The sequence below is a fragment of the Mustela nigripes genome, chromosome 5 (assembly GCF_022355385.1).
Source record: "Mustela nigripes isolate SB6536 chromosome 5, MUSNIG.SB6536, whole genome shotgun sequence".
Taxonomy (NCBI): domain Eukaryota; kingdom Metazoa; phylum Chordata; class Mammalia; order Carnivora; family Mustelidae; genus Mustela; species Mustela nigripes.
In genome coordinates, this window is record NC_081561.1 from 28,140,658 (window position 1) to 28,153,742 (window position 13,085).

Here is a 13,085-nt window from a genome sequence, read left to right on the forward strand (position 1 = left end):
ATGTCAAAAATGACAGCAAACGTTTGGCTCTTTACCTGTTATCACAGTTAATTGTTTAACACTAAGGAATAGGTATCCTTATTCCCATTTCATAACAAGCAAACAAAGCAACATGTCCAAAGTAACAAAGCTAGTGAGGTGACAGAGCCAGGATACAAATACATTTTATTTCTATTGTATCCTGCCTCCCTGCTTGAGTCTGGTTAATAATTACACTGTGGATTACCTCATTGGTTCAAATCTTTCGTTTGGTGGGACGCCTGGGTGGCTCAGTTGGTTAAGCAGCTGCCTTTGGCTCAGGTCATGATCCCAGTGCCCTGGGATCCAGTCCCACATCAGGCTCCTTGCTCCGGAGGGAGCCTGCTTCTCCCTCTGACTGCCTGCCACCCTGTCTGCCTGTGCTCCCTCTCGCTCTCTCGCTCTCTCTCTCTGACAAATAAATAAAATCCTAAAAAAAAATCTTTTTGGTGAAGCAAGCAGTGCTTTCTGTAGCCAAGAGAAGTAACAGTAATTCAAGGATGGTGCCCTTCTGGGCAGTTTTTCCGACCCTAAGTGTTCCAAGTTTGGGGGCACCTAGGTAGCGCAGTCTGGTAAGCATCTGCTTTTGGCTCGGTTCATGATCCCAGGGTTCTGGGCTCCAGTCCTGCATCAGACTCCCTGCTCAAGCTTCTCTCTCTCCCTCTGACCCTGCCTGCCATGAACGTTCTCTCTCGCTCTGCTCTCTCTCAAATAAATAAATAATCTTCCTTTTAAAAGGAAAGAAAGAAAAAGAAAGCAAGATAAGGGACAAAGAGTGCTTGTTCCTACACCAGTTTTTCTCTATACCTGCCATCTATAGTTCTCAGGTTCCCAACAAGTAACCATGTATGTTCCTCACTTTAGAGAAATAATAACACATTAGTACCTTTTGTTTTTCCAACAAGTTTCAAAGAACAGCCCTTTGGGGCATTTGGGGAATATGTAAATAAGGAACAAGAGAGTGACTAAAAATGAGAAATGCTGAAGCAAAAGGAGGCTGCTTCCACACACCAGTTGATTTGCCCATAGTTCCTTTATTGACACTTTTTCATTGTTACAAAGGGAAGGATATTGAGAATGCAGAAAGGAAAGCCATGCATACAAGGGAACATAGCAACACTTTAGGTCTCAGGAAGCAGTGAGCATCTGATGGGTCTTTGGGGAAATCGGAAAAGGGGAAATCCAATAAAGACATAACATAACTTAGAGACAAAAAGACAAAGAAATTCAACATCTTCCTGGAATCACAGTAGAGAGGCTAAGTGAGGTCTTCATTACTTTTCAGGGATCATAAAGCTCTGGGGGGAAGGAAGCAGGAAGAACTAATTCTTCAGAGAATTATTAGATTCACAGAATGAATAAGTAGAATTAGAAAGCCATGGACAGGGCGCCTGGGTGGCTCAGTGGGTTAAGCCGCTGCCTTCGGCTCAGGTCATGATCTCAGGGTCCTGGGATCGAGTCCCGCATCGGGCTCTCCGCTAAGCAGGGAGCCTGCTTCCTCCTCTCTCTCTGCCTGCCTCTCTGCCTACTTGATCTCTCTCTGTCAAATAAGTAAATAAAATCTTTAAAAAAAAAAAAAAGAAAGAAAGCCATGGACAAATAAGAGGAAGCAGCTGGGTTTAGGTTTTGGCAGGTGGGCAGGGAATAGTAATAATGCCATAAAGCAGCCATTTATTGAATCACAGCTACTGTATGCCAAAAACCATGCGAGGCTTTTAACAGAGTGATCCCTAATCATTGCAGCAACCCTATAAGGTAGGTAACGTCGTTGCCGTCATCGTCATCATCATTATTTCAGTCCTGTAGAGGAGGACACTGGACTACAGGTTAAGTAGCTTGTCCTGTCCCAGCAAGTGGCAGGGTTGGGAAAGGGACCTCAGTGTCCCAGGCTCTGAAACCAAAGTGTTTTCCACATCCTGAATTTTCCACACTACAAATTTTAAGAGGAGTTGGGTGAGGGTGACTTGGGAGTTTACAAGGTCCCAGTGAAGGTTAAAGAACAATAAGGAGATTCAGCTCTGAACAGGATAACTTCTAAATGTCACAGAATTATTGGATCTTGCCCCTAGAATTTCCAGGGAATGGAGAGAAAGTGGGAAATAAGCAGCGAAGATGGTGGGAGGTAATTTTGATTGGGGGATTTCTTTGAGAAAGGGAAATGGAAGGGAACAGTCATGCCCTACAGTGGATCCTAGACAGCAATCCGGTAGTTGGGATGGACCTGGGGCCTGACGTCGCAAACCATGCCAAGAAGTTGGGCCAGGACGCGTTCTCGGTTTCTCTGCTGAGAGCTCTGCATGCCCTGCACCTGGCGTCTTGTAGCCTGTTCCACCTCAGCCGACAGGTTCCCCTGGGAGCCCATGGCCTGGGGGGGGTTGGGAAAGGGATAGAAGAGAAAAAGGCAAAAGCAGAAACAGAGAAAGAAGGGTCCAGGCAGGTGGAGAAGATCCTGGAGCAAGGCCAGGAAGAAAAGGCCTTGTCAAAACCACCCCCATCCCATGGAAATAGCCAGACACCAAAGAAAGCAATACAATTCTCCTTCCTTTGAGACTTGACATGCAACTTTATCCTAAAACAGACTGTAAAACCCCCACCACCTCACTATACGAGACCATAAAACTCTGCCTTCCACCCCAAATGACATTATACTCCACACAGATGGTGGCAATTCCCCCCAGAAGCTGTACAAGTCTTACAAATGTCTCAGATTCTCTTCGTTATCACACTTCTTTATCAATAACATGGCCCCTGCTAATGGTCCCCTTCAGCCCTTTACCACCTTATTTTCTTGTACAGTCACCCTGTCCACACCTTATCAGATACACCCACCAACTTGCACCCTGGAGTCCCTTCTCAACTGTCCCACAACTCACCGCCTGCTGCTTGCTCTGAAATTCCTGCTCCCGCTCTCTACGGTACTGCTCCACCTCCATCTGTGCCTCCTCCTTTGCCTGCTTCAGACGCCGGGCCTTCCCTGGAAGCAGAAGAAAGTACAGAGGGTGGGGGTAGACCCCCTCACAAAACAAGATAGTAGTGGTCATTCCTTTCCAGAAAGTTTTTCTGCCTTCTCTGAGCCAACTAGGTGCTAGATTTTAACACCCACCCATTTCTTTCCTCCTAATCAGCCATCCCAGCCCCAGCTTCCTCCCCACCAACCTTGGATTTTCCCAGGGACTGGAAGGTTTATTGTCCCCCCTCCCCCGCCCCAATTTTCTTTCCAGACTCCTAAGGGAGAGTGGAGGAGACTCACTCTTTCTGGCATCTGCCACCTTCTCAGCCGCCCGCTTCTCGGCTTGCAGGAGCTGCTGGATACCCTGGGACTGACTGGCCATTTCTGTCGTTATGGCTGATGATGTTTTGGATGCTACTAAGGTACCAGATGGCTCCCCCACCCCACCCCCAACACACACACACATACACCGCCTACTTCTCTTCCACCGGCTCCTTGCTGCAGTCCTCCACTACCCCTGGGTCTTAGTGCTCCCCTTTTCTGCTCAGCCTTCCGCACCGGTGTCTCCCCCAAACTGATCCTCCGTCGATGGCTGGCCTCTTCTCCCCGGTCTACACTGGCAGTACCCAGAAAGACCACCTGGGAGCAGCAGAGACCAGGCCCAAAGCTGTCTGGCACCATCGCAGCCGGTGCAGGGTTTTCCCGGTCAGAACGTCCAGGAGTGGGGGCAGGACCAGAGAGGAGTGAGAAGGAGACGCAGAGGGACTGAAAATGGACTGAGAAAGTAAAGAAGTCAACATGTGTCGCGTATTGGAAGAAGAGGATGGTGGGTTTCCCTGAATTCTTCCTACTTCTCTTCCCCTCTTTTTTTCACTCCCTCCCGTTTCCATCTCCTTTTATGTTTCCCAAGTCTAAATTAATGCATCCATTTCGTTTGCCTTCTCCTACGGTTGTTTCATTATGTCTTTACACATGTCTTTTTTTATCTAGCCCTATTCTTGGCGTCGTCGTGGTTTTCCATTTTCACTATGACTTTTAATCCTTCTTATCTCCCCTGTTTTCTCTCTTGCCATCTACTTTCTCTGAACCATCTCCTCTCTCTTCCCGGTTGGGGGAGGAGAGAACAAATCTTTAAATCGGCCTTTTTACTCTCCCATGCTGGTCTCCTTTTCCTCGTTTGTCGTCCAGTCTTCCGGTTTCAGGCGGATCCTTTATCTTAAGTTCCCAAGTTCCCCACCCGAGACCCGACTGAGGAAACACACACAACTCGCTCTCTCGGAGAGAGAGACGACATCCGGTAACGAGTTCATTTCCGCCTTTTACCTGCGTCTCGGCTTGCGCCATTTCCGCCAGCCTAGAGTGTCCCCGCCCTTCCCGCCTCCCTTCCTCGCAGCGTTTTAAACACAGGCCTCGGGCCTACAGCTTTGGGGTTACTTAGGGGGGCGGGGGGGGGGGCAGGTCTGATGAGTAACCCCTCCCCCCAGTTCCCAGAGGGAGAAGCCTCCACATCTGTCTGCCGGGTACATCATACTCCGTTTCTAGATTATTATTTGAAATTATCTGTGACTTTTAAATTCAGATTTCTGTTGATAAATATTTTCCCCATCATTCTTTGTCTTTTTCAAAGTCTCCTATTAAAAATTATCTGGGCTAATGAACCTCAAAGCAATTACCCTTTTCTCAAATTTTACGTTAAAAAATGTGACCCAAGCCCTCTTCAAAATTTTTTTCAAACCTAGCATCTGGCTGAGGGATGAGAGTTAGGAGAGACCTCATCTCTTGCGGAAGATGTAGGAAGAAGGGGGGCCGAAGGGAGGAACAAGAGGGGATGTCAGGGGCGGCGGAGGAGGGACCAGGCCAGGCTGGGGCCCTGACAGCTGCCTTTTTTTCCTTCTTCCTTAGCCCAAGACTTCCATGGCCTCCACTACCCGCCGCCAACGCCGAGAACGCCGCTTCCGTCGTTACTTGTCTGCAGGACGGCTGGTCCGGGCCCAGGCCCTCCTCCAGCGACACCCAGGCCTCGATGTAGACGCTGGGCAGCCCCCACCACTGCACCGGGCCTGTGCCCGCCACGATGCCCCCGCCCTGTGCCTGCTGCTTCGGCTTGGGGCTGACCCTGCCCACCAGGACCGCCACGGGGACACGGCGCTGCACGCTGCTGCCCGCCAGGGCCCTGATGGTGAGTTTTCCTGGTGGGGAATAAGGTCGTGAGCCACTGACTGACTGCAAATGAGATGAAGACCAGCAGCTGAAAAATAGGCTAGTTGTGCCTGGGATGGTAGTTGACCCCGTTGGCATTTGTGACTTTATATTACTGAGCTACCATTGTCTGAAGAACCCAACATTCTCAAAACAGCAGCTTCAAATTTCACAACTTATAAGGTTATAGCTCCTTTGTCTCTTGACTGGTTGTTTGCCTGCAGTGCAAAAAGTAAGATAGAGTTTAGGTTCTGCAGTTCCATTGCCTGGGTTCAGATCCCTGTGCCACACTTAACAGCTGTGTATTCTTGGGCTATTTACTAAACTTCCCTGAAGCTTAGTTTGCCCTGTGCAGAATTAAATAACAACAGTTCTCACTATGTCCCAGCACTTCTCACAAAACAGCCCAGTTAATCCTCATAACAATAAGTACTAATATTATCCCCTGTTTCTCAGATGAGGAATTAGAATCCAGGCAGCCTAGCTAAATCATCTGTGCTATTAACAACTGTCTTACCCTGTGTGATACATTACAGAATTACACAGTGATAGCACCCATGTTCAAAACACCCATGCTGTATCATATATTTTTATGACACACTATGTAATTAGAGCACCTGGCATGTGATTAGCACACAGTAGATGTTGGCCAGTAGTGTTCCTGTTATCAACAGATCCGTCCGTACTCCCTTCACCGTCCTCTCTGCAACTCAAAAACACTAAGACCCAAACATTTTTCACCAGACTCGTTTGGTGAGAAAAACTAACCTGAACTAAAGCGAGACTATCTGTGAGTCTTTTTCATCCTACAGATGTCAATGTTCATACATTTCTCCACAGAAACATTCACGTGTTTGATTATTGGAGCGGCCCAGGCCCTCCCCAGCTACTGAATATACAGTGTATGTACTTTCAGATCAGATCTACCAAATCCCAAAAACATCTGAGTTCTGAAAAACCTTTGACACAGGGTCAGATGGGGACCTATTGACAATGGACACAGCTCTGTAGAGGTAGCAGCCCTTAGGAAAATAAAACCCTCTGGCAATTTTCCCCTGCTAGAGATTTTCCTTCTAAAGTAAGAACAGTAGAGGAAAATCCCTAGATTGGGATGAAAAACCCAATTTGATTGCTACTATTACCATCTTCTAGCTCCCCAGCAGAAACCCCTCTCACCCCCAAAACTTTCCCCAGAGAGGGGGGGGGAACACTTTTCTTTAATTTCCTTTAATATAGTAAGATAGGCTGGCATATTCAGATTTTTTAAAAACCAAAACTTAAAATGAGGAGGTTTGCAAAATGTAGGCATCTAATTTGACAGCTGACATTAAACATGGCAAGAGAGCAGAGAACCCTGTGGCAGATTCCAGACCTCCTCCAAGTTCAGACTCTACCACCTACAGGCTGTGTACCAGGGACATGCAGCTTAACTTCCATGAGCCCAATTTTAATCCCTTTTTTTAATTATTATTTTTTATTTTTTAACTTGCCTCTCTAAATAGAAGTTGTGACAAGTAAATGAGGCAAGCACTTGGTACAGGTTTGGCACCCACCAGATGAAAAGTATTGTTATTTTTATTCTTATACTACCCAATTATAGTTTTTGAGGAATAAAAATCTCTCTCATTGTAGGATCTTCCTTCATTTTATTGACATCTAAGAAGCGTATGAGATCGATACTATTATCCAATTACAGATGAGGAAATTAGGGTCTTGAAGGTTCAGGAACTTCCTGAAATATCCTGGCCAACAGGTTGTCTTCCTAAGGGGGGGCCTGTCCTCAGTTCCCAACCAAGTCCTGGTATCTTCTCAGGCCTTGCTGCTTCTGTTCCCTGACAGCCCTGCCACCAGGTGGCCTTATGGCTCTTCGGTAGAGGGGCCCATCTCATTAAGTTTGGAGCTGCTTTAGAGACCATTAGGTCTTAAAATGCAAATACGTTCTTTGAACAGATGAAATGACCCAGGTTCCCCTAAGGAAAGGGAGGTTTCCCCCTTTCCCAAGTTCCTGCTGGATTGACTGGGCTATGTGGTCACAACCAATGAGATGCCAATGAATGGCTTTCGGTAACTTCCTTTTGGGACCTGTCACCTCCTGGGGAAGTGGTCTTAGGTGTCGAAGACCCTCATATAAATATACCTTAGTCAGACAATAACCATTCTCTACACACAAGAACTAGTGAACACTAAGAAAAAATAGGTCATTTTCTCACAGTCTTTGCAAAAAGAAGAAAGTCCAAAGGCAGCCAGGTATTTTTTTTTTTTAATGTCACATTGAGTGCACTTCTGCTCTGTGCCAGCACAGTACCAGACCTCTACCAACTGCTACTCACTTTGAGCTGCACAGTAGGAGTAAGCTGTGGCCCTGTTTTGCAGATAGCTGAGCTGTCTGATTTATGTTCCGTTTGCCTTTACAGCCTTTCCTACCATAGCACAACCACAAACCTGCAGCTCCAGCTACGTAGCTCTGTCTTCAGTGACCCCAAATGTGTTTTTCACAAGACTGCCTGTCTCTTTTTTTGCCTTCCCATCCACCTGATTTTTACTTTGCTAAGTTATCCTCCCTTCCCAGCCCAACATAAGCCCTGCCTCCTCCTTGAAGCCCTCCTTGACACCCCCGTTACCTTTTCTTCCTCCATGCCTCAGTCAATCATCACTCAATATAAGCTTCCAATATTGGGGTCTTTCAAAAATGTGTTGTGCCAGTTAGTGTGAACATCCCTTTAAGGTAGAAATCACATCTCAAAATGGAGAGGGGAAGAGCAGTGCTTCTGTCACTAAGGCAAAGTACATGTTTACTTCAGATTTTTTTATACATATTTTTCCTAATATAAAAGTACACCGTACTAATTAAAGAGCACTGGGAAGTCTATCTGTACTGCTAAATTGATGATAAAGGTGACATTTCAAATCACCAGAGGGCAGCGAGCTATTTAATAAACAACCTTGAAGTATTTGGCCCATCTGAGGAACAGTCCTACTGACTCAGAAGTACAGCTGCTTAAAGATCTAAGTGTGACAGGAAGGGTTTGTACCAAATTCATGGGAGGAGTTTCCTCTGGGGAGGGGAATAAAATTTAGAAGACAGCATCAGAGAAATCTTTAGTTTTATCTATGATAGTTTATCTCTTGAAGACAAAATAATGTTGCAAAAATTACAAAACAGTAACATACCTGGGAGGAATACACTGCTTATTGTACTATACTTTCTACATTTTTTAAAAGACTTTATTTATTTATCTGAAAAAGAGCACAAGCAGGGGGAGCAGTTGGCAGAGGGAGAAGCAGGCTCCCCACTGAGCAGGGAGCCCTATATAGGGCTTGACCCCAGGACCACGATCTAAGCATAAGGCAGATGCTTAACCAACTGAGCCACCCAGGCACCCCTACATTTTTTTAGATAAATAAAAAGATAGTAGAGGGGCGCCTGGGTGGCTCAGTGGGTTAAAGCCTCTGCCTTCGGCTCAGGTCATGATCCCAGGGTCCTGGGATCGAGTCTCACATCAGGCTCTCTGCTCAGCGGGGAGCCTGCTTCTCCCTCTCTCTCTGCTTGCCTCTCTGCCTACTGTGATCTCTGTCAAATAAATAAATAAAATCTTTAAAAAAAAAAAAAAAAGAAAAAAACCACAAGAGGATATTTTTATAATCTTAGAGGGGAGAAAGCCTTTCTAAGGATGCAGTAAAGCCAAAGGCTATAAAAGAAAATATTGATATGGATTTAACTACATAAAAACTTTTCAAAGATGGGAGAAATTATTTACAAATACTCGACACAGGGGGTGATATCTATGATATATAAATAATTCTCATGTCTACATATATAATATCTAGGAGAAAAGTAGTCAGAGAATATGAACAGGTCATTCACAAATGAAGTAAAGAGCCAGGGGCACCTGGCTGGCGTAGTCACCAGAGCTTGTGACTCTTATCTCAGGGACGTGAATAGAGATTACTTAAAAATAAAATCTTTTAAAAAAAGAAAAAGCCAAAGAACATATAAAGTACAGTAAACTTCATCAATAAGATCATTTTTTTCATATATCAAATGAGCAAAATTAAAAGGGTTGGTTGATGATACTCAGTCTTGGTAAAGGACAACACAGGCATTCTTATATTCTCTGTAGGAGTATATGTTGGCACAAATTTGAGAGCAGTTTGGTAAAATCACTCATGTCCTTTGACTCAGAAATTCCACTTCTGATAATCTACCCCACAGAAATACTGTAAGGAGTCTACAAATACTGTAAGGAGTCTACAAAGACAAATGTGGGAGGCCGAACATTTTTGGAAACAAAGTCTATTGACTGGGCGTGGGGAGATGTTTGTTTCATACACATCGCGGAACACTACATGGTCATAAAAATGAATGAGGTAGACTGTGTACACTCCTGTGGAAAAGTATGAATGAGATGGTAGGTGAAGAAAGCAAGTTGCCAAACAAAACATATAGCATGATGACATATCTCTGAAAAAAAGTCATCCTGTGTATGCATTTGTACCCAGACAGGACCGGAAGGGACCAAGGCAAACTGTTAACAGTGATTAAATGTATTCTTCGTTCTTTAAAAAGAAAATTTTCTCATTAGTTATATCCCTTTCATATTGAAACATTAAGCAGGGGTGCCTGGGTGGCTTAGTCAAGCATCTGCCTTCAGCTCAGGTCATGATCATGATCCCAGGGTCCTGGGAGGGAGCCCCACATCAGGCTCCCTGTTCAGTGGGAAGCCTGCTTCTCCCTGTCCCACTCCCCCTGCTCGTGTTCCCTCTCTTGCTGTCTCTCTCTGCCAAGTAAATAATAAAATATTTTTTAAAATTTTTAAATAAAATATTAACCAAATAAGATTGGAGGACAGCCATCCATAGTCCTGCCACCCAGAGACTAAGGTTTTTACATATTTTTTTCTAGTCTGTTTTTTTTTTTGCAACCCATAGAATTTGGTCTCTTTTTTTACACAGTTGTGGTTGAATCCTACGTATAGTTTCATAGCCAGCTTTTTCCACACACGAACATTTTTAGGGGTTATTGAATATTCTGTACCATATTACTTACCATGTTTTTTGTTTTGGTTTTTTTGGTTTTTTTAAAGATTTTTTATTTATTTATTTGACAGAGAGAGGTCACAAGTAGGCAGAGAGGCAGGCAGAGAGAGAGGAGGAAGCAGGCTCCCTGCTGAGCAGAGAGCCCGATGCGGGACTCGATCCCAGGACCCCAAGTTCATAACCCGAGTCGAAGGCAGCGGCTCAACCCACCGAGCCACCCAGGCACCCCTACTTACCATGTTTTATAGTCCTTAAAATCCATGAATTTAAAAACCTGTGCAAGCCTGAACACACACCTATCCTCGTACCTGCTGTGAACTGTAGTGGGGAGTAAGTAGTTGAAAGACAGGACTAGGTATTTGCTGGATGGAACAGTTAGAGAGGGCTGGTGACAGGTCACATCAGTGGTAAAGAGAAGTAGCCCCTCCTCCTCTCATCCTGATGGGGTTTAAGCTGGGCAGCACGCAAGTGTACCAAGAGATGATGGGTGGGGGGCGATGGGCCTTGCCCAGTCAAGGTGGGCCCATTGTGTTATCCTACCTTCCTACCTTCCTGGCAGTGACAGGATAACCCTTCCCTTGTCCCATCCTTTTGCCAGGTGGCCAGTACTTGGCAGCACCACAAAGTAAAGATTTAAGGACTGGCCGCCCATTTCCTCCTGCCCTAAGGAGAGAAAGTAGGTCCACAGGAAGGGAGGGTGCCTCACTCACCTTCCTCTGTCCCAGGAGTGAAAGAGGTGCTTGGTGGCCATAGGGGGTGGGCTGGGCCAGGGGTAGAGTGCCAGGCTGGCCGTAAAGTGGGCAGCATGGCCTTCATCTGATGCTAGAGTGGATGCAGTGAGGTGAGGGCTCAGGAAAGAGGAGAGTTCAGGAACATCAGTCCTTCTTTTTATCACTACCCTCCTGTCAGCCAGCACCTGGGTGGGACCCTCTCTCTCAGCCCCTTTCTCCTGCCCTAGATCAGTAGTCAATTTGGAAAGAGCTTGCTTTGCTGCGGAGAACATATCTGTGGCTTAACTTGTTGCTGGTGTAGACCCTCTACCTCCCCACCCCTCTCCCAGAATGCACTGTATGAGGTTGACTGAGAGAAATTCCCCTCCCTGAAAACATTTATTTTACTCAGTTTATTGAAAAGTGATATGAAATGGTTCCTGTTCTTTATTTATATATTTATAATGTTGCAGAGTAAAATGTTCGGTTACTTTACCAGTCTGAAGTACAGCTTTGGGTCAGAAACACACAGTAAGAGTTGTAAAGTGACAATATTTTCAAGCCAAAAATGAAATACATAGTTAGAGGTTTTTGACATTGCCCAGCGTGTCTGGAGGCAGGCTGGAAAATGTCATTTAACACAGTAGAACTCCTAGGATACTAAAATAGTTTGTAGGGCCTCGGATCAGATTATTTTCAACTACCACGCTTCTCACGCATGTGGTAAGCTATCAGTAAATATTTGTCAGTGACAGTGATTTCCTAATACCCAGGAGGCTTCTGTGTGGGCAACCATTTCCATTGCTGTAGGACCAAGGGAATGAGTGACCAGCAGGATTCAAGATGGCAGCCGTGTCAAGGAATGGGAGTCCCAGCTAACTTCTGCTCACTGCTCTCCCACCAACAGCCTACACGGACTTCTTCCTGCCACTACTGAGTCGCTGCCCTTCTGCTATGGGAATAAAGAATAAGGATGGGGAGACCCCTGGGCAAATTTTGGGCTGGGGACCCCCCTGGGATTCTGCTGAAGAGGAGGAGGAGGACGAGGCCTCTAAGGAGCAGGAATGGAGGCAGAAGCTGCAGGGAGAGCTGGAGGATGAGTGGCAAGAGGTCATTGGGAGATTTGAAGGTGAGGAATCCATTCCCATCCACAGCTGCCCTTCTTCCCCTTGACTGCTTTTCTGTACCCACTGCATGCATGTTCCTGCTGGCCTTCTGTACCCCCTTCCTCTATACTGCCCTCCCTCTTGACTGTCACCTCCTCAACAGCATTTCCCAGCCACCCCCATCCTGCCCTCCCAAACAGATGATGCCTCCCATGAGACCCAGGAGCCCGAGTCCTTCTCAGCCTGGTCAGAGCGCCTGGCCCGGGAGCATGCACAGAAGCACCAGCAGCAACAGCAAGAGGCAGAGGGAGCCTGCCGACCCCCACGGGCTGAGGGCTCCAGTCACAGCTGGCAACAGCAGGAGGAGGAGCAGCGGCTCTTCCGAGAGCGAGCCCGGGCCAAGGAGGAAGAACTGCGTGAGAGCCGAGCAAAGAGGGCACAGGAGGCTCGTGGGGACCGAGGGCCAGAGCCAGCCAGGGTTGGGCCCAGGGCAGAACACCCAAGAGGAGCAGGGAGGGGTAGCCTCTGGCGCTTTGGCGATGTGCCCTGGCCTTGCCCTGGAGGAGGGGACCCAGAGGCCATGGCCGCAGCCCTGGTGGCCAGGGGTCCCCCCTTGGAGGAGCAGGGGGCCCTGAGAAGGTACTTGAGGGTCCAGCAGATCCGCTGGCACCCTGACCGCTTCCTGCAGCGATTCCGAAGCCAGATTGAGACCTGGGAGCTGGGCCGCGTGATGGGGGCTGTGACGGCCCTTTCTCAAGCCCTGAACCGCCATGCAGAGGCCCTCAAGTGACCCCAGAGAAAGAGTGAGAAACTGCAGGGAATGCATCCTTAGAGGCAGGGCAGTAGTGAGGGGAAGGTCAGGTATGGGGACGATGAGGAAGAGGCTGATGCTACGCAGCAAAGGATATGGGGTGGGAGCGAAACTTGTAACGAGTGGGAGTGCTCGTTGACTCCACCACCACTGCTCCTTGACTCCTCCATTTCCTAATAAGACCTGGTTCCACATCTCACTCCTGGTGTCTCCTCTGCCTTTTTCCATTGCTGTGGTTTTCATCATACATGACA

General features: G+C 47.0%; 2 protein-coding genes across 5 annotated transcripts; one reads left to right on the forward strand and one right to left on the reverse strand.

Moving 5' to 3' along the window:
* Nucleotides 1–1,032: 1,032 nt before the first annotated feature.
* ATP6V1G2 (ATPase H+ transporting V1 subunit G2) lies at nt 1,033–3,531 on the reverse strand. 3 transcript variants are annotated; one of them, XM_059399809.1, is made up of 3 exons: nt 3,446–3,531; nt 2,892–2,992; nt 1,033–2,383 (listed from the first exon to the last, which is right to left on the reverse strand). In XM_059399809.1, the coding sequence occupies exons 2-3, from the start codon at nt 2,949–2,951 to the stop codon at nt 2,210–2,212; spliced, it is 234 nt and encodes a 77-aa protein (XP_059255792.1). In that variant the 5' UTR covers nt 2,952–2,992; nt 3,446–3,531; the 3' UTR covers nt 1,033–2,209. The 3 variants fall into 3 exon arrangements, with proteins under 3 accessions (XP_059255792.1, XP_059255793.1, XP_059255791.1); XM_059399810.1 differs by having other exon boundaries at nt 3,437–3,531; XM_059399808.1 differs by lacking the exon at nt 3,446–3,531 and adding an exon at nt 3,269–3,428.
* A 130-nt stretch (nt 3,532–3,661) lies between these two features.
* NFKBIL1 (NFKB inhibitor like 1) lies at nt 3,662–13,030 on the forward strand. Of its 2 annotated transcripts, none has more exons than XM_059399805.1 (4): nt 3,662–3,794; nt 4,871–5,147; nt 11,822–12,043; nt 12,221–13,030. In XM_059399805.1, exons 1-4 carry the CDS (start codon nt 3,792–3,794, stop codon nt 12,808–12,810), a joined length of 1,092 nt encoding a protein of 363 aa, XP_059255788.1. In that variant the 5' UTR covers nt 3,662–3,791; the 3' UTR covers nt 12,811–13,030. The 2 variants fall into 2 exon arrangements, with proteins under 2 accessions (XP_059255788.1, XP_059255787.1); XM_059399804.1 differs by lacking the exon at nt 3,662–3,794 and adding an exon at nt 4,337–4,488.
* Nucleotides 13,031–13,085: the final 55 nt, after the last annotated feature.

What these genes read in the sequence shown, in the direction of transcription:
- NFKBIL1 (XM_059399804.1), top strand. Translation starts at nt 4,432, where the DNA reads ATGAGTAACCCCTCCCCCCAGTTCCCAGAGGGAGAAGCCTCCACATCT. An exon ending in TGCCCGCCAGGGCCCTGATG is followed by an intron (nt 5,148 to 11,821) that starts GTGAGTTTTCCT and finishes TCCCACCAACAG; the next exon opens with CCTACACGGACTTCTTCCTG. An exon ending in GGTCATTGGGAGATTTGAAG is followed by an intron (nt 12,044 to 12,220) that starts GTGAGGAATCCA and finishes CCTCCCAAACAG; the next exon opens with ATGATGCCTCCCATGAGACC.
- ATP6V1G2 (XM_059399808.1), bottom strand. Translation starts at nt 3,350, where the DNA reads ATGGCCAGTCAGTCCCAGGGTATCCAGCAGCTCCTGCAAGCCGAGAAG. An exon ending in GGTGGCAGATGCCAGAAAGA is followed by an intron (nt 2,993 to 3,268) that starts GTGAGTCTCCTC and finishes TTCTGCTTCCAG; the next exon opens with GGAAGGCCCGGCGTCTGAAG. An exon ending in TTCAGAGCAAGCAGCAGGCG is followed by an intron (nt 2,384 to 2,891) that starts GTGAGTTGTGGG and finishes AACCCCCCCCAG; the next exon opens with GCCATGGGCTCCCAGGGGAA.